General features: G+C 44.8%; 1 protein-coding gene across 2 annotated transcripts in view; it reads left to right on the top strand.

Moving 5' to 3' along the window:
* Positions 1-20948, top strand: part of abca2 (ATP-binding cassette, sub-family A (ABC1), member 2) — a 101518-nt gene that overhangs the window by 70247 nt on the left and 10323 nt on the right. For both annotated transcript variants that reach the window (XM_085474326.1, XM_085474325.1), the window contains exons 29-41: positions 223-548; positions 2400-2613; positions 4929-5034; positions 5115-5226; positions 5322-5382; positions 8455-8629; positions 8724-8839; positions 9395-9542; positions 9765-9888; positions 10181-10313; positions 14302-14422; positions 14565-14743; positions 14924-15065. In XM_085474326.1, the coding sequence (XP_085330452.1) occupies positions 223-548; positions 2400-2613; positions 4929-5034; positions 5115-5226; positions 5322-5382; positions 8455-8629; positions 8724-8839; positions 9395-9542; positions 9765-9888; positions 10181-10313; positions 14302-14422; positions 14565-14743; positions 14924-15065 (1957 nt within the window). The remainder of the gene's footprint in view (positions 1-222; positions 549-2399; positions 2614-4928; positions 5035-5114; positions 5227-5321; positions 5383-8454; positions 8630-8723; positions 8840-9394; positions 9543-9764; positions 9889-10180; positions 10314-14301; positions 14423-14564; positions 14744-14923; positions 15066-20948) is intronic.

Below are 20948 nucleotides of genomic sequence, written 5' to 3'. Positions count from 1 at the left end.
CTCATATATTATTCCATGGAGTCCTGTCACCTCGACCTGTAGCAGAGCTTAGCAAGGTTGACCAAAAGAGATCTTATGAGTCCAAATACTGGAGCCTTTAGACGCTGAAATAAGCTTTTACTTTAAACAGAATCCTGGTGCACAGCAGCATTTTGCTCAAGTCAACACTGACACAGTGGAATAGAAAGAAATGTGACTGACACATCTTTGGTCCACTCTCAGGAACAAGCTGTCACCAGACGCCAGCCCACAGAAGATCATCAACACCTTCCGCCTGCCCTCGGGTATCGGTGCTACTTGTATCCTCAAAACCCCCTTCAACAGCACCCTGGACCAGCTGGCACAAACCCTCAACCCCAATGCCAATAACTCCAAAACCCTAGCTGCCAAATACTTTGATTCTATGTGTCTGGACTCCTTCACTCAGGGCGTCCCCCTCTCCAACTTTGTGCCCCCACCACCTTCGCCAGCACCTTCAGATGACCCAGACTCTAATTTTGAGGACGGTCTGTGGAACCTAACAGTCACTCCTCCAATTACAGTTCATAGTAAGTGCTTCCATAATATGCGTGCGACCCATTTAACGTATGTAGCTCTAGATCTGAAAATCAAGACTTGACTTAAACAAAAAATAATTAAAGGAACTGTCACGGCGGGGCGCGCCGGCGTGAGGAATGAGGTAGACCCAAGAGCAGACACGGTGGAGACAGAACTAGGTTTCCAAAATAAGGCAAGCCTTTATTGTGGCTGCAGGCATAACAAAAACACTAGGGGACACTGAAACTGGGAAAACTAAGAAGACAGAGAACACTGTGTAAACTAAGAAGGCTAAGGCACTCTGTGAAGGAACTATGGAAAAAACTATAAACACAGAGTAACTAAGCAGGCTATGAACACAGTGTCACAATAAGGGAAAATACGAGGTGAGGATAACAGACGATCTGACACTGACACAAAGACACACTGGGCTTAAATACACTGAGGCAGTCATCAAGAAATTAGAGACAGAAGGGGAACACAGCTGGGAGGAATAAGACCTGAACATGAGCCTTCAGAGTAAAACAGGAAACAAGACACCACTAAACAAACACGCAGACACGACACAGAGAGATAGACTAGACACTGAACTAAACCTGCAATAAACATGAGAACACAAAAACCTACGAACTAATCCCTAAACAAGAATAACCGAAACATAGAGTCATAATCATCATTATCATCATAATAAGAAAAGAATCCAAAATGCAAAACACACCAAAAGCATAACTCAAAATACTGGGTCAAACTGACCCAGAACCGTGACAGGAACACTTTGGAAACACATCATCATGCTGCATGTCTGAGGTGATGTGGTCCAGGTAATATATTAGGAGTGAAGGATGACACATCATTTGATGAAAATGATCAATCTACAGAGGGCTGAAGTCAGAGTGAAAAAATGATGCAGCATGCGAGTCTGTTTGGTGGAAAATTAATTGCAGCAAATGCATGCATGTACTTTCTCTATGGCTTCTCCGGACCCGTTCACGTCTGTCTCACAGTAACACTAACAGGGCACCACTGCTGGACCTGCCAGTTCTGGTATGGTTAAAGGCCAGTCAGGCTCCACAGTGCTGGGCAGTGACCACAGGGCCCCACTAAAGGACCTCGGGCTCTCAGGCCCTGCTTATGATTGTTGGGTTAGAGACATTGACAGCAGTGGGCTGCTGGCTGTCACTTGTAGGTCTCTGGCAGCACTCGTCCTGTTCCACCTGCAGAAAGGAGCAGATACTGGTACAGCTGATGGGTTAAGGACTTTGTGCGGTCCTGTCCAGCTATCCTAGCCTGTGTCTCACGGCATGCTGAGACACAGATAACCTCTGATAATGAAATGTATTGATGTGCCTCGCTGTAGGAGTTGGCCTGCCTGTGCAGCCTCTGTAGGGTGCAGGGAGTACTTCATGCCACCAGTAATGACGCTGCAGTCAGAAAAGATAAGGAGACGAACACTGTCGGTGGTCTTAATCTGAAAACCATTTCTGTTTGGGGGTTGTCTCATTGTTGCCCATCTAGTCCACCTGGTGTTAATAATATTAACTGAATATCAGCTGAAACTGATCAATAACCCCTCTGCTCCTTACCTGACCAGATCACCAAGTTTAATTTATGTGATTTACTGTGATTGCAAAGTGTTCCTTTCATGTTTTTAAGCAGAATATTGTTATTGTCTTATTATATTTTGCTAATGTGGACCAATAGACACGTACAGTGATGCCTACTTGTGTCTTGGCTCGTTGGGAGAGCTAATAAATCATTTCTAACGCAGTTTATTCCCCCTGTGTTTTTTCGGTTTTGAGAAGTCCACGTGGACTAAGGAAAAGATCCGCTGAATGAATGATGACTCTTTCACTTTTGCTTAGAGCCTGTTACATCTCCACCTACCTTTCCCTTGTCCATCCATGAGCCGGTGCGCTGCGTCTGCTCTATGCAGGGGACAGGCTTCTCCTGTCCCAGTGGGGTAGGAGGACAACCCCCTCTCATGAAGGTGGTGACCGGTGACATTATGGTGGACATCACAGGCCGGAACGTCTCTGAATATCTGCTTTTCACATCAGACAGAGTGCGGCTGCACAGGTAGGACAGCTGCTGGAGCAACTCTAAGGAAACAGCCACACAACAGAAATACTGACAACATACTGCAAACTGATGCTTTGACTTTTCAGTGTAGAATCTAATTGCACAAAATACTAGTTGGATCACCTTAGTTTAAACAGAATTATAACTTATATGTTATATGTCATGGGCTGCTACTGGGACCTCCTGAGCCTGAGTAGCTGCGAGCTCCCCTCAGAGTACACAGCAGGCATCATTGTTGAAACATGTGAACACAGAGACACAGCATATAAGGCAAAAACAGAGTTTGTACAGTTCTTTATTCTTCCACACAGCCTAAGCTCTCTTAGGTAATCTTCAGGAACAGTTCTCCAGGCTTCTTGAAGGATATACCAAAGCTCTTCTTTAGGTTTGCTTAGTGCTCTGGCAGTGTTTGGGATCATTGTGATGTCTGTGAAGGTTCTCAGTTCAGGTCATTATAGTCTAAGGAGGTCAGAAAGAAAAACATCTGGACTTTTTTAACTTGCTTGAAGACGTTTTATCTCCCATCCGAGAAGCTTCTTTAGTTCTAAGAGCAACTGGTGGAGAGTCCCAGATTTTTAAGCCCGATGGGAGTGTCTCTGAGGGAGTCATGGACCCGGTATTGATCCTCTGCCTAATCACGCGAGCCAAGGCGTGAAAACGGATGTGGATGAACCAGTTTGTGTCTGAGTGTGTGGCTGGGTCTGAAGTACACTGGGATGTCGTGCTTGGAGAAGACTCCTGAATTTCTCTAATAAACGCGCTACATGAGGGCTGACAGTGCTGCTCTGTTTGTCCTTCTGATTTTCTCTAGCTGGTGTCTGATCTTCTTTTCTGTGCATCTTTGCTGACTTGATGAGCTTCCTTTACATGTGTGTGCTCCTTCTTTTTCCCTTCAGGCTTAGGCTTAGGGCTGTGGTGGCTGTGGCTCAGGTGGTAGAGCAGATCAGCTACTGGTTGGAAGGTTGGTGCCTTCCCCAGTCTGCATGTCAAATATCCTTGGGCAAGATACTAACCGCAAATTGCCCTCTGATGTGTTCATCAGAGTGTGAATGTGTGTGAATGTAGATTAGTTTGCACTTGTGTTTAGTGCTTGTGTGAATGGGTGAATGAGGTATGTTGTATACAGGACTTTGAGTACTCTGGGAGAGTAGAAAAGCACTTTGTAAGAATCAGTCCATTTACCATCAGGCTTAGAGGGAACATGTTCTGCCCGGTGGTGTAGGGTCCTGATTACTCCAAGTTTGTGTTCCAAAGGGTGATGGGAGTCAAAGAGGAGGTACTGGTCCGTGTGTGTGGGCTTCTGGTAAACTTCGATGTTGAGTTTGCCGTTCTCTTCAATGTGCACGGCGCAGTCCAGGAACGGCAAACAGTCGTCCTTTGTGTCTTCCCTGGTGAACTTGATGTTCTTATCCACAGCGTTGATGTGCGCAGTGAAGGATTCCACTTCTTGTGTCTTGATGTTGACCCAGGTGTCGTCCACATATCTGTACCAGTGGCTGGGTACTCTTCCTTTGAAAGAGCCAAGAGCCTTCCTTTCCACTTCCTCCATGTAAAGGTTGGCTACAATAGTTGACACGGGGGAGCCCATGGCACAGCCGTGTTTTTGTCTGTAAAAGCCTTCGTTGTATTTGAAGTATGTGGTGGTGAGGCAGAGGTCTAACAGTGTGCAGGTCTGATCGGGTGTGAAGTTGGTCCTGTCCTCCAAGGAGCTGTCTTCTTGTAGTCGTTTTCTGACAGTCTCCACGGCCTCCGTGGTGGGTTTGCAGGTGAAGAGAGAGACTACATCAAAGGACACCATGGTTTCATCTGGATCCAGGGGAAGTTTCTGGACCTTGTCGGTGAAGTCGTGGAGTTCTTGATGTGATGGTCCCTACAAGGGGCGCTAGGATGGTGGTGAGGTGTTTGCAGTGTTGTATGTGGCTGAGGTAATGCTGCTATCAATGGGTCTGAGTGGGACTCCTTTGTGGATCTTTGGAAGTCTACAGGGTATTACATCCCCTTCGTCATGTATGATGAAGAAGCTTCTCGGATGAAACGTCTTCAAGAAGCTTAAAGATGTCCAGATGCTTTTCTGTCCGAGCTCCTGAGATCATTGTCATGCTGAAAAGTAAATCATCAATCAGACACTTTCCAGATGTTATTAATGGTGGATCAGTATTTGCTGGTACTTTTCTGAATTCCTAAGTCCATTAATTTTGCCAAGTCATACTTATTGTAATTGTGCATTGCTCTTTGGCTACATGTCGTCTTAATTTCACATGGATACAGTAACATGCACATACTGGTTTTCTGTCAAATTAATTTTGTTACAGATATGGTGGTTTAACAGTGGGCAACATTCAGAAATCAATCCCAACATCTTTTGGGAGAAATCTTCCACCTATGGTTCGTAAAATAGCGGTGCGCAGATCAGCTCAGGTAAAGACAAAGACGCAATGACTCTAAACTGGACAGGTACAGTATACAATACTGCTAACAGTGCAACTTACTGTGTCCAGGTTCTCTACAACAATAAAGGCTACCACAGCATGCCAACGTATCTGAATGTCCTCAACAATGCCATCCTGCGTGCCAACATGCCTCCCTCCAAGGGCAATCCTGCTGCCTATGGTAGACACGCCAGATATAGCTGCTGAATAAAGTTGTGCCAGTTTGGTTGGTTATTTTTAACTACACAACAGATTGTTTGTTCTGTTTGTTTGCAGGAATCACAGTAACAAACCACCCGATGAATCGCACCAGTGCCAGCCTTTCTTTAGACTATTTGTAAGTGTCTGTGGCTTTACCTCATATATTTATGTGATAGATTCACATTTCTGTTCACGTAAACGATGAGTCTTCATTGTTGCTAGCTCTGGAAGAAAGCAGACCATCTACTAATCAGAAAGTTGGTGGTTCGATTCCTGGCTCCTCTGGTCTGCATGCCAAGAATCCTTGGGCAAGATACTAAGTTGTTCACCCATGCATCCAACAGAGTATGACTGTGTCAGTGGTATATAGAAAGCACTTCAATAGATGAAGCACAGAAAAAGTGTTTGTGTGAATGCGGCAGGTTGTATAAAGTGCTTTGAGTGTTCAGATCGAATAGAAAACCCCGATGTCAGAACCCGTCCATTCAGCATTCATCAAACAGAAAAGTTAGTCATAGACTTCCTTAACCGTCAGCTGTAAAACACTGGGGGTCGTCACCCTTCATGGACACGCTACTTTGTGAACACGATAACTCAAGAACAAGGCGACATATGATTTTCAAATTGATACCATCGGTGCATCTCCTAAAAGTCTCAGATGAGTTTGGATCCTGTTGACCTTGACCTCAAGTTCTGCTAGGAGGCGTAGGAGTAGCGCTGGCAGCTGCTGGTATTTTGTCTCTTCTCTTCATTGGAGTTAAAGTATCTGAATTTTAGGAGCAGGACCGGCCTCCAAACAAGCTCCTTTAGCTTCTTATCTATACATGCTCCCCCAGCTCTACAAGCTGTTCATTCTTGTTTTCGTGCCCCACCCTCCCTCCCCTTTTTCAATTCTTTCACTTCTCATTGGTTCATGGGGGATCTGCCAGGCCCGGGAGCCGCCACCTGTCCCCTCTGAAGCCTTCCCCAAACTGCAGCTCAGTTCATGTTTAAGTCATTCACCTTTATCTACTACAAACACTGTCAAACCTAAAATGAGGACGTGGGTCCAGCGAGTGAATCCAGCCATATGGCTGATGGCTGCTACGCCCTGAGCCTGGTTCTGCCAGGCCTCTCTTCCTGTTGAAAGGAAGTTCTCCTAAAAGGGAATGCTTCTCCTGGGCTAGTGTCTATTAAACCCCTTTTCCATTCGTATCTACTCAGATCGACTCGGTGCGGTTTTCAGGGTTTTCGGTTAGGTTGTAGTACCTGGTACCAGGTACGTTTTTAGTATCAGCTCGCCCGGGGTTCCAAGCAATCCGAGCAGGTACTAAAATGTGACATCATCAGACTGAATGCCACCGATTGGCTGGTCAGTAGCATCACTTGATGAGTCATGAGAGCTTCGGTTTCTATCACATTTAACTGAGCCTACTCACAGACGAAATGCTGGTTTGGCAGCACGTAGTGAGGCTCCAGATGCTTTGAGTGTGAAGTAACTCCAGACGTCTCACACACCACAGCTGCTCTGTCACGTGACGCATACTGCTCCGACGTGCTGAGGTCACTACCATGTGGCGAGTTATGTGAGGTACTGATATCAGATCATCCATCGCAGTTATAACTAGAGATGGACCGATCCGATATTACGTATCGGTATCGGTCCGATACTGACCTAAATTACTGGATCGGATATCGGAGAAAAATAAAAAATGTAATCCGATCCATTAAATATCACGAAAGCACCTCACAAAACTTGCAACACGCCGTAACTCACCTCAGAACGTTAGCACTCGGAGCAGTATGCATCACGTGATAGAGCGGCTGTGGCATGCCGGACCTGTCGGTGGTCTGGATAGCATGTGGAGCTTCGCTAGCAACCCGGCATTTCATCTCCGACAAAGTTATCCCCGAGAGAAGTAAAGCAAGTGTGTAAGTCCATCTCTGAATGTTTGTAAAGCATTCCTGCGTTAAGCTTAACAAGCGATATATGGAGTGACTGCCTCTTCTTGCTGCTACTTCAATCATGAAACTGCTTAATGATCAGCTGATCGGCTTTTCTCTCTTGTTTGCTTTTGGCCCACTTTGCACCAGAAAGAGGAAACCAGCGGCTGAACAACAGCAGCACGTTTAAGCTTGATCAGCTGTTGTTAGAATGTATTTAATATTACTTTCTACTCGAGGATCTTTTTCTACGTAGCTGACGCTGGTAGCTGTGCAGGGGCGGATCTAGCAAAGTTTAGCCAGGGGGGCCGATAGGGCATTAACAGGGAAAAGGGGGCACAAAGACATACTTTTCTTTCTTATTCTCATTTAAAATGTCGAGCTTTTAATAAATAATTATCTGACACCCAAAGTTTTAATTTGATGTAAAAGGAATAGAAGTCAATTACTGTATATAGTGACTATTAAGTCTAATATATATACCCTAGTAAGCTATAGTACTTTTTACTTTGGGAAGGTACCATCTGTGCAGTCTGCAATCTTGTTGAAGAAAGATGTTGAATCTATTTAATATTTCTTGAAAAATAATTTATTTCTGTGCATTTTTTTTCACACTGCATCAAATTAAGTTTGATTACGTCGATTAAGCATCATGAGGTGGAGCGTGAGGGGTGGTTCCCTATTTTTTATTTATTTATTTTTGTTGTTGCTGGGAGTTGGAACCCTATTAGTTAGGTTGCTTAATATTTATGCTAAGTACTCTTTAAAATACCAGAATAGGGAGGATGGTGTAGGTTTAAGTTTATTAGATTGATCAGTATTGCTGAACTATGAAACATTTTTTTTTCATACAGGTATAACAGAATAGCTTTAGTGTAGTTGTTGTTTTAAACTTGAGTATGAACTTATACAAAATGCAGCAAGATATTTAAAAAACAGTTTTGTTGATTAAAAAACACTATATCGGATTCATATCGGTATCGGCAGATATCCAAATTTATGATATCGGTATCGAACATAAAAAAGTGGTATCGTGCCATCTCTAGGTATAACTGTGCTTCGGAAAAACAAATAGCAGAGGAGCCACAAAGAGGCCTGAGAAGAGGACAGAGACAGAGAGAGAGATTCCTCCTTTACTGTAAAGATTGATGTATAGCTTTAACTTCAGAGAGTTTTGCATAACTTTATGAATGTTTCTATCAAAAGTGCTTTGAAATGACTGTTGAGGACCAAATACTGTAAACTGAAACTGAACTAGCTCTTCTCCTTGTTTTTGTACCTGCAGGCTCCAGGGCACAGATGTAGTGATTGCCATCTTCATTATTGTCGCCATGTCCTTTGTCCCAGCCAGCTTTGTGGTTTTCCTAGTAGCAGAAAAATCCACAAAGGCCAAACACCTGCAGTTTGTCAGTGGCTGTGACCCAGTCATCTACTGGCTAGCCAACTATATTTGGGATATGGTGAGGATGTGATGTTGCAGATGTGAATGTCTTACTAAATGCTTTAACGTGTGTGCAGCTCCTGAACATGGTTTCTCCTTTTATCTGTCCTCAGCTGAACTACCTGGTACCTGCTACATGCTGCGTTATTATTCTGTTTGTGTTTGACCTGCCAGCCTACACCTCTCCAACAAACTTCCCTGCTGTCCTCTCCCTCTTTCTTCTCTACGGGTGAGACATCTGTCTGCACACACGATTTTTCACCTTGGTTCTGAGTCTCTGCTCACATTGTTATGTAGTTTAGTTGTATACTGACTTCCATTAAATAGACATAATATACAGAAGTCAGTCCACTTCCACCACCTGCACTTTTCCTTGTAATTGTTTTAGCGCACAGTTCAGACGATTGGTGCTAATGCATTATATAAAGTAACATTTATAGGGATGCTTTAAATTATTGCTAACATATTATCATCACTTTGCCTTTCTCTGATATCAGCTGCACACTTGTATTTTTAACAGCTGTAATTTTATAGTATTAGCAAACTATTTTCACAAACAGGGAAAAATATTAAAAACCACATGTCGTGGTGGTTCCGGTACAGTGGATGTCTCCAGGAGCACATTTTGTCATATTGACATGCAAACTCAACTCTAGTATCATGCTAGGTCCTGTTTAGGTGCAGTTTTCACAAAACTCTACTACTTGTCTAAATGTAAATGAAATACTAAGATCTTTTTATAAACATGGAAACATATAGCAAGTTTCTTTCTTCCCCTTTCCAGTTGGTCGATCACTCCCATAATGTATCCTGCATCCTTCTGGTTTAAGGTTCCCAGTACAGCCTATGTCTTTCTCATAGTCATCAACCTCTTCATAGGCATCACTGCAACTGTTGCAACCTTCCTTCTACAGCTCTTTGAACACGACAAGGTCTGTTGGATTCTTTTATCTTACCTCAGACACACAGCCAAACGCATCACTCGTTTCCCCTTCAACAGCAAAAGTACAAATTTGGAAGAGATGGTGATCTTTGAGTTAGATCACCTGCTCTTCCACATACTGGAATGAATACTACAAAATGGAAAAGTATCTGACATGACCTTTGCTTTTTACTGTATTTCTTTCTTTTACTTCTTTTTTTTCTTTTTGCAGGATTTGAAAAAAGTGAACAGTTACCTAAAGTCCTGTTTCCTCATCTTCCCCAACTACAACCTGGGTCATGGCCTGATGCAGATGGCCTACAACGAGTACATCAATGAATACTACGCTAAAATAGGTACACTAAGCACCGAGCTGGCTAATTACAATAAAGTTAAGAGAAATATCTTAAACTACTATGATTTATTTAACAGAGATGAACCAACACTTCTTGCAAGAACCTAAAAGTTGTGCTATACATACTTAAAGATTTATAAGGGTATTCAGAGCACATTCTTAGTTTGGTGCTACAGAAGATTTGTTGAGAACAAAGATTTACAGTCTTGCAGGCTTTTCTGTTTTATTCATAATGATTTTAGGAGATTGAAGAGCAAAGCTGCACATTAAGTTGTTGTAATTATGTGTTTTAGGGCAGTTTGACAAGATGAAATCACCATTTGAGTGGGATATTGTGACTCGAGGACTTGTTGCAATGACAGTCGAAGGCTTTGTTGGCTTCCTCATCACCATCCTCTGTCAGTACAACTTTCTGAGGAACCCGCCGTGAGTTTTCTATATATAGTTTTGAACTGGATGCCTACCACTTAGTTACACAGAGGGTCGTATGCTGAGAGATCTACAGTTAGAGTTGGCTGAGGACTGTACTAAAAATGTACTTACAATATAAACAAAGGGTACGTTAAAAACACAACTACCGGTAAGCATGAATGACTTAACAACAGGAAAAAGGGGAAAAACCCCAGAACTTATGTACTGTACCAAGCCGGCACCAAAGCAGCTTTCAGATTGATGCTTCGTATATAAGACAAATAATGTCGTAGGGTTTCCTGCTGTTACACAGCTTTCAAATATCAGTGTGGCAGGGCGTGGTCTGAGGCGCAGCTGCTTAAAAACATAAAACAAAATAATTCCCCACTCGCCCCAGCCTTCATGCTCGGGTCGTCTACCAGAGGCCTGGGAGCTTGAGGGTCCAATCCAATTTTATTTATAAAGCAATTTAAAATACCCAGCACAGGACCAAAGTGCTGTGCAGAAAACAAGTTAAAAACAGTAGAATAACAGAAAACAGCAAAAATAAGTAAATATAACACAGGGTCCTGCGCAGTATTTTAGCTGTTCCCAGGATTGACTCTGGACAGACAGGATCTTAGCTCGCACCCTAGGGGGCGTCTCCCATTTTGACCTCGGGACTTCCAGGTTATACTCGGCACAGATGTTCCTGTACACTATGCCGGCCACTTGGTTATGGCGTTCCATGTATGCCTTGCCTGCTAGCATCTTGCACCCTGCTGTTATGTGCTGGATTGTCTCATCTTTACACAGCCTGCACCTGGGGTCTTGCCTGGTGTGATAGACCCCAGCCTCTATGGATCTTGTACTCAGAGCTTGTTCCTGTGCTGCCATGATTAGTGCCTCTGTGCTGTCTTTCAGTCCAGCTTTGTCCAGCCACTGGTAGGATTTCTGGATGTCACCTGCCTCTGCTTTCTACCAGTGGTACATAACGTGCACCCTTTGCAGAGAGCTCATTTCCGCCACTTGTATCTGCAATCTCGTTCTTTCGTTCACTACCCAAAGCTTGTGACCATAGTTGAAGGTAGGGACACAGAGAGGTGAAGGCAGGACATAATTAAGAGCTTCACTTTAATGCTCAGCTCTCTCTTCACCACAATGAACTGGTAGAGCATCCGCATCACTGCAGGCACAGCACGGATTGGTGCTGTGCCTGCAGCACTCCCCTCGCTTGTGGATAATTATTATTAAACCTTTATTTAACCTGGAAAATAGCACTATACCCTAAACAAGACCTCAAACAGCTGCAAACAGCTGAGCTGGAGGCCACCACCTGATGAAGCTAACAGAACCACATCGTCTGCGAAAAGCAGAGATGAGATTCTGAGACCACAAAAAGTGAAAGCCTTCTGCCACTTGGCTGCACCTAGAAATTCTGTCCATAACAACTATGAAAAGAATCGGTGACAAAGGGCAGCCAAGTCCATCACCCGCCGGAAACAAGTAAAACCTATTTCCGGCAATACAGACCAAGCTCTTGCAACGGTTGTATAATGATCGAATGGCCCGTAGCAATGGGCCAGACTCCCCATATTCTCAGAGCACCTCCAACAGGACAGTCCGAGGGACACGGTCGAATGCCTTCTCCAAGTCCATGAAACACACATAGACTGGTTGGGCAAACTCCCATGCACCCTCAAGTATCCTTGAGAGGATAAAGAGCTGGTCCAGTGTTCCGCGACCAGGACGAAAACTGCATTGTTCCTTCTGTATCTGAGGTTGGACTAACGGACAGACTCTCCTTTCCAGCACCCTGGCATAGACTTTCCCAGGGAGGCTGAGGAGTGTGATCCCCCTATAATTGAAGCAAACCCTCCAGTCCCCTTTCTTGAAGATGGGAACCACCATCCCAGTTTGCCAGTCTAGAGCTACCGCCCCTGATCTCCACACAACATTGTATAGGCGTGTCGACAAAGACAGCCCTACAACAACATCCAGAGTCTTCAGGAACTCAGGCCGAAGCTCATTTACCCCAGGGGCCACCAAGGAATTGTTTAACTGCCTCAGTGACCTCGCCCACGGTGATAGACAACTCACCCCCCTCCCCAGACTCTGCTTCCTCTATGGAAGGAAGAGGTGGGATTAAAGAGGTCATTGAAGTTTTCCTTCCACCGTCCGACAGTCCAAATCAGCAGTGCTCCACCCACACTATGCAGAGTGTGGGTGGAGCACTGCTTTCCCCTCCTGAGTCACCTGACAGTTTGCCAGAATGAGGCAATCTGAAAGTCTTTTTCCATGGCCTCTCCAAACTCCTCCTACAGTTTAAGTTTTTGCTTCAGCCGCTGTTAGGTTTAAATTGTTAAATGTTATCATTGTGTTACTTAAATTTGTAAAACTGTATGATCAAAGACATTCCTTTGTTTCTATTGCCGTCCGCAGCCTGTTGACTGGTGGGGGAGGCTGTAGTGTTTATTGTAGGCACATCCTATGTGAGGGTTCTGTTTTCTTGTTTAGTAAGCTTCCTGCTTTTATGATCCTTTTGTGGGCAGGAGGTCACACAAACGCACCCCCAAACTCACACACACACATGCAAACACACACATTCTCGCACAGGCACACACACACACACACACACACACACACACACACGTGCTTACACACATATGGTACCTTATCTTTTATAACCATAGGGGGGTTTACAATGGGTGGTGCTGTGTGTACTGTAACTGTTTTCAATGAAAGGCAGCAAGCGGAGGCCGGGGTGGAAGTGGTCTGAACGAGGGCAGAAGGGCTGCTCTGAGATCCTCCCGTGCGCAAGTAAAATCGCTGTTCGTCTTGCTTCCTTAATGGGAATAAGTCTCTAAACCAGCGGCCTGTGGAAGCGCAGACCCAACAGCCGCTGCCCGAGCCAAGTTCTGCTTGGCCTTAATCCGTGTAATTTGAGAAGCCAAAATCAAAATCTCAATGAAATTGATTTTCACTATTCTTTGCTTGTATATGGCTAACGTGAACAGAGATGGCATGATACCACTTTTTTATGTCCGATACCGATATCATAAATTTGGATATCTCCCAATAGTGATATAAATCCGATAGAGCATATTTTATAATCAATGAAACGTTTGTTTTTTTTCAATATCTTGCTGCATTTTGCACAAGTTCATACTTAAGTTTAAAAAACTAAACTAAACTAAAGCTATTCTGTTATAACTGTATGCAAAAAATACACTGCAGCCAAAATCTTTCATAGTTCAGCACTCATCAATCTAATTTACTTAAACCTGCACCTCCTCCTCATTCTGGTATTTTAAAGAGTACTTAGTGGAAATATTAAACAACCTAACTAACATGGTTGCCAACTCCCAGCAAAAAAAAAAAAAAAAAAAAGGGAACCACCCCCCACCCTCTGCCTTATAATGCTTAATTGACGTAATCAAATTTAATTTAATGCACATGTAAAAGAAAATGCACAGAAATCAATTATTTTTCTACAATAATTAAATAGATTCAACATCTTTCTTTCACAGATGGTTCCCAAAGGAAAAAGTACTATAGCTTACTAGGGTATATTAGACTTAATAGTTCCTACACAATAATAATATTATAATGGTCTCGCACGCCACAGCTGCTCTATCACGTGACCACACTGCTCCGACGTGCTACGGTTCTGAGCTGAGTTACGCCATGTGGCAAGTTTTGTGAGGTGCTTTTGGGATATTTAATGGATCGATTACATTTTTTATTTCTCTCCGATATCCGATCCAGTAATTTAGGTCAGTATCAGACCGACACCGATACGTAATATCGGATCAGTCCATCTAAATACACATACTTTTAAAATACAAATACATTTAAAAAATGTTGTTGTAAAAGTCTTCAATACAGTTCTGTAACTGCAGACCAAGGAGAAACTATGCTCATATCCCCCTTCTTGTAGTTGATAAAAGATATGTAAAGACAAGTGGAATTACTTACTGACAGAGTGAATACGCTAAAAGATGACTGGAGTATATGTGCTTAGGAGGGTGCCGGTCAGCTCCAAGCCTATCGATGACGATGATGTAGACGTGGCCTGTGAGAGACAAAGAGTGCTGCGTGGAGACGCTGACAATGACATGCTGAAGATCAAGAACCTAACCAAGGTTAAACTTTAATATGTACTTTGCTAACTTTTACACAACTGCATATTTTAAACTATTCGTTCAGTTATGCCATTACTTTAAAATGATCCTACTCTGTTAAAGTGGTCATTACTATCAAAAAGTTACTTTGCTTGATCCTCAGGTATACAAATCCAGAAAGATGGGACGTATCCTTGCAGTGGACCGCCTGTGTCTGGGTGTCCGGCCCGGAGAGTGCTTTGGATTGCTCGGAGTAAATGGAGCTGGGAAAACCAGCACCTTTAAGATGCTGACAGGAGACGAGTGTACTACTGGAGGAGAGGCTTTCATTAACAGAAACAGGTTAGTGGCTGAACTAACAGAGTGCACTGTAAATGTGACTGTAACATTCTTAGCAGATACTTTAGCAGCAAAGGACATCAGACATCAAATACATGGGCACTGACTATAGTCTGGGTTTGTACTGCAGGACCACTGCTGAAGTGATGCCAACTGTGCTTGTGTGTGTGTGCATGTGTGCAGTATCCTGAAGGACCTGTTACGTGTGCAACAAGGTATCGGCTACTGTCCACAGTTTGATGCTCTGTTTGATGACCTGACAGCCAGGGAGCATCTGCAGCTTTACACTCGCCTGCGTGGCATTCCTTGGAAAGACCAAGAAAGGGTTAGTCTCTCTCTCTCTCACACAGACACACACACACACACACACACACACACACACACACACACACACACACACACACACAGCTTTAGGTTTACTAACAGAAACTGTGATCAAAATCGTAATAATAGAAAGACAAGTATCAGAAGTGAGGATACGCCAGCATGTTGATCATGAAGATTTTGGCCAGTCCTCACTTTCTCAGTGAAGAGGATGATGCCTCATATTCATGACCAAACTCATTCTGGGTCCGGCATTTCATAACCTTCCTACAGTCAAAGTGTCACTGGCTAACTTGGAAACATGGATATATTTCCTCAGACAGTCGCTGACCCACTGCTAAAGCCATGGTGAATGGACTGGTTCTGATATATATTCTACCTGAGCACCCAAAGCAGTTTCAGCAACTTGCCCCGTTTACCCATTTATACAAGCACTGTGTGTGCAGGCTGTGTAACATTCACACACATACAGTTGTGTTCAAAATAATAGCAGTGTGTTTTAAAACATGAGTAAAGCTCAAAATATAATAACGTTTTTACAACATTACAACGCTGTAATATTGTAACACTGCACATTATATTTTAGCATTCCTGTGAATCACTAAACTAATATTTAGTTGTATAACCACTGTTTCTGAGAACTGCTTCACATCTGTCCTGCATGGAGTCGCCCAGCTTCTTGCAGCCCAGGATGATTGGACAACCTTCCACAATTCCTCTGCATTTCTTGGTTTTGCCTAAGAGGCAGCATTTTTGAATGTTTTGAATGTGTTTGGGGTCGTTGTCTTGTTGAAACACTCATTTCAGGGGCATTTCCTCTTCAGCATAAGGCAGCATGACCTCTTCAAGTGTTTTGATATAAGCAAATTGATCCATGATCCCTGGTACGTGATAAATAGGCCCGACACCTTAATAAAACAGCCCTATATGGTGATGCTTGCACCACCAGGCTTCACGGTCTTCAGAGTGTTCTGTGGCTTGATTTCAGTGTTTGGGGGTCGTGTGACAAACTGTCTGTGGCCCTTGGACCCAAAAGGAACAATCTTACTTTCATCAGTCCAGAAAATGTTTCTACATTTCTCTTTAGGCCAGTCCATATGTTCTTTGGCAAATTGTAGATTTGTTTCTTCACATAGTGAACGACCTCACTGATTGGACTCTGCTATTACTTTGAACACGCCCCTTTCACTTCATTATTCAGTTGCACAGACTCAGGTGCATTCATGTGATGATTGTTGGGTCTGTTGGTTTCTCTGACTCTGCTGCACCTACTGATAAATTATTTGCCATGTAATAATATGATTTATATCAAAAACACTGACTGATCTGGTTAATCATGTTGGACTGCTATTACTTTGAACACAACTGTACATATTCCAGTGGTTGCATCGATTTCAGGTTGAGGTGAGTGTCTTGCTCAATAATACGGCACAGAAACCAAACCAGTCTGCATGGAGGGATAAGAAAAGATGATCTGTGCCACTGCTTGAAAAAGCATTCTCGTTTCTTGTTTCCTCTCCCATGAACCTGCTGCCCTCCATCTTTGAACCAAGGCAGGTGTTCATAATGGTTTATATTTTTGTATCTGGACAGACTGACATCCATCTGTTTATCATTCATTTTCTGCTGTGGCAGCAGCAGAGATGCCCAGACCTCCAACTACACAGTCACCTCTGAGGGGACATCAAGATGTTTCCAAGCCAGCAGAGACATCATCTCTGTAGTGTGGGTTTACCCCGGGACCTCTGCCCAGCAGGACATTAGGGCTGTTCGATATAACGATATATATCGGATGACGATATAAAAACGTCTGTCGTTTGTTTTGTGGTGTCGTAAAATAAACTGTTTACAGCAATATTTTTCATGGTTCTGATGGTCACTGTAGTATTAATTTCTTAAAGTTCTCTCTTTCTCTTATATTTAATATAACCACACTACAGACAGACAAGCACCTGTTTTTACGTGTTGTCGTTAGCAACAATGACGGTAAAACCATCGCGTGGCTCCGCTGTCCGCTTGTTTGTTTTCCACGTAAACCTTTCACAATAAAGCTCAAGATCCTGTTGAGATTTTTCAAAATAAACTGAATCAGGTGGAAGAGTATGCAGAGTGTTTACGGATGAGAAGCAAAAAAGAGCCGTCAGGTGCTAAAAAATAAACCTTTGAAAGAAAATGGTGGAAAGAAAACACTCGACTCCAGCTACACGACGCCCAGCTGGAGACACTTCACACAAGTCGAGCTGCCCGAGATTCACAGAATTTATAGAAAATGTTACATTGTTGTGATTTATATCGTTGTCAGGACGATAAATGTCTTATATCGGGATATGAGATTTTGGTCATATCGCACAGCCCTATAGGACATACCCTAAACCCTTTACTAAGGGGGCATCCAACCAGCTCATCTGGCTTATTTTGATGTGTAGGAGTAGCAGCTTTGGTGGAACCGTACCCACAGCTTGTGACCGTGGTTGAGGGTAGAAATGTAGATGAAACAGGTGATCACTTTTATCCTCAGCTCTCTCTCCACTACAGTGTCCGTCTGCTCATAACCATCTCATGACCACCAATATGCAAACCGCTCTGCCACTTTCCTGCGCCTTGAAATGCTGCCTGTAAAAGTTATGGCAAAGAGCAGCCCTGGCGGAGTCTGACTTCAGTGTCCCACAAACAGGATGAACACCACATTGTGTCCTCCTAGTTCCAAGATTTGACTAACTGGTAGTCTCTTCCTTCCAGCACACTAGCATAGATATTACTGGGAAGGTTGAGAGATAAGTTGCCTCTGAAAGCTCAACCTCTGGTACAGTTTTTTTGAAAAGGGAACCACCAGAGCAGAATGGTTCACTTGGACTTGATCAGAATCAGAATCAGAAAGGGTTTATTGCCAAATGTTGAGCAGGTTTACAACATTAGGAAATTGCTGCGGTGCTTCAGTGCAAACATACTGTCATAAATAGCACTTAAATAGACATGAAAAAATAAAAGTAGGGATAAGAATTAAAAGTGCTACGTAGAAAGATATATACATGATATATACATGAGTGCAGGTGGTGATCAGTGCCAAACATGGAATGATGCAGTGACACAGCGTAGGGTCATGTGTCAGTGGTGGGAACAGTCATACGGTTGTTGTTCATGTGTCCCACAGCAGAGGGGAAGAAACTGTTCTTATGGCGAGAGGTTCTGGTGCGAATGGACCGGAGCCTCCTGCCTGAGGGGAGCAGGTCAAACAGACTGTGTCCAGGGTGAGAAGGGTCAGCTGAGATCCGAGCTGCACGCCGCAGTGTCCTGGAGGTGTACAGGTCCTGCAGAGATGGGAGTCTGCAGCCAATCACCTTCTCAGCAGAGCGCACAACACGCTGCAGTCTCTGTTTGTCCCTGATAGTGGCTCCAGCGTACCACACGGTGATGGAGGAGGTGAGGATGGACTCGATGATTGCGGTGTAGAACTGCATCATCGTCCGTGTTGGCAGGTTGAATTTCTTCAGCTGCCTCAGGAAGTACATCCTCTGCTGGGCTTTCTTAATGACGGAGGTGATGGTGGGCTCCCACTTCAGGTCCTGGGTGATGGTGGTACCCAGGAAGCGGAATGAGTCCACAGAGGTGATGGGGGTGTCAGTCAGGATGATGGGGGGGAGTGGGGCTGTGTGCTTCCTGAAGTCCACAATAATCTCCACTGTCTTCTGGGCATTCAGCACCAGGTTGTTGTGGCTGCACCAGGACACCAGACGTTCAACCTCCCTCCTGTAGGCAGACTCATCCCCGTCCGAGATGAGTCCAATAACGGTGGTGTCATCTGCGAACTTGATTAGCTTGACAGACTGGTGGGTGGAGGTGCAGCAGTTGGTGTACAGGGAGAAGAGCAGGGGAGAAAGAACACAGCCCTGAGGGGAGCCGGTGCTGATGGTCCGGGAGTCCGAGACATTCTTCCCCAGCCTCACATGCTGCTTCCTGTCCGTCAGGAAGTCAGTGATCCACCGGCAGATGGGATCAGGCACATTCATCTGGGAAAGCTTGCCTCGGAGATGGTCTGGAAGGATGGTGTTGAAGGCAGAGCTGAAGTCCACAAACAGGATCCTGGCGTAGGTTCCTGGGGAGTCCAGATGCTGCAGGATGAAGTGTAGGGCCATGTTGATGGCGTCGTCTACAGACCTGTTGGCTCTATATGCAAACCGCAGGGGGTCCAGGAGGGGGGCCGTGAGGGTCCTGAGATGGGAGAGAACTAGGCGCTCAAAAGACTTCATGACCACAGATGTCAGAGCCACGGGTCTGTAGTCATTTAGTCCAGTGATCCTAGGTTTCTTGGGGACAGGGATTATGGTGGAGGACTTGAAGCAGGCAGGCACATGACATGCCTGCAGTGAGGAGTTGAAGATGCCAGAAAACACTGGGGCCAGCTCGTTTGCACAGTGTCTGAGGGTGGCAGGAGACACACCGTCTGGGCCGGGAGCTTTCCGAGCATTCAGACTCTTAAACTGCTTCCTCACACCTGCTTCATGAATATGAAGAGTTGTGGTGGGAGGAGGTGGTGTGAAATCCTCTTTTGTGTGGGGTGAGGAGGGGGGTGTTGTAGGTGAACAGTTTGAAGGTGGTGATGGCTCTATGGAGGGGGGAGAGGTGGGGGAATGAGTGTCCAAAGTGTCTCTATTGTTGGGGTCGTTGGAGGTGTGAAGGCTGCCTGATGGCTCGTCAAAACGGCAGTAGAAGTCGTTAAGGGTGTTGGCCAAGAGCACGTCATCAGTGGAGTGGGGGGTTTTAGGCTTGTAGTTTGTAATATTCCTAAAACCTTTCCACACAGAGGCCGAGTCATTCTCTGAGATCTGCTGCTGCATCTTCTCAGAGTGCTGATGTTTAGCAATGTCCACTTCTTTAGTGAACCTGTACTTGGCCTCTCTGTAGCAGTCCCTGTCTCCGCTTCTGAACGCCTTTCTCTTTTCCAGCCACAGCTTTTTGAGTTTAGGAGTAAACCAGGGTTTGTCATTGTTATAACTCACCCTGGTGCGTGATGGCACAATGCTGTCCTCACAGAAGTGGATATAGGAGGTGACAGTGTCCGTAAACTCGTCCAAGCTGTTAGAAGCAGCCTTCATTGTGTCCCAGTCTGTGGTCTCCAAACACGTGCGAAGCTCCTCCACAGCCTCGTTGCTCCACAGTTTTTTAGTCCTCACGACAGGTTTGGAGAGCTTCAGCCTCTGTCTGTACGCGGGGATTAGGTGGATCATGACGTGGTCAGAAAGTCCGAGTGAAGCGCGGGGTACCGCACGATAGGCCCCGCTGATCGTGCTGTAACAGTGGTCCAATGTCCTCTCCTCTCTGGTTGGGCATTTAATATACTGCTTATATTTCGGAAGCTCATGGCTCAGATTGGCTTTGTTAAAGTCCCCAAGAGCAATGATGAGAGAGTCCGGGAATGTCCGCTCCATGTGGAGAATCTGCTCCGCGAGTGCGCACTGAGCTGCCTGCGCATCTGCGTCTGGCGGGATGTAAACAGCGGCCAGGATGAATGAAGCAAACTCCCGCGGAGAATAAAACGGTTTGCAGTGGATAAAAAGATATTCCAGAGAGGAAGAGCAGTGCTGAGCAATCACTGTCACATCTGTGCACCAGCCACTATTAATGTAGAAGCAGAGACCTCCACCTTTGGACTTACCGGAGAGAGCGGCCTGCCTCCAGCCTCCCTCGAAATGCTGTCAGATCTCTGCCGATGGTCTGAATTGAAGCTCTCATACAGCAGGGCCACTGTCATACTCTCCCAGCTTACCCACACTATGCCACACCATGCTTTTGGGATCACTGTGCCATGTTCAGCATCCTCTCCTGCCCCCTGATTCACAACCAGGTGGTACAGCGGGGCTAGGCATTGGCATTGAGCCCTGGCACC

The sequence above is a fragment of the Copadichromis virginalis genome, linkage group LG12, assembly GCF_057382275.1.
Source record: "Copadichromis virginalis isolate Kocher_CV1m ecotype Utaka linkage group LG12, C_Virginalis_male_GT1.1, whole genome shotgun sequence".
Taxonomy (NCBI): domain Eukaryota; kingdom Metazoa; phylum Chordata; class Actinopteri; order Cichliformes; family Cichlidae; genus Copadichromis; species Copadichromis virginalis.
Note: the sequence above shows the minus strand (reverse complement) of the source record. Positions and strands in the feature narration are given on the sequence as shown.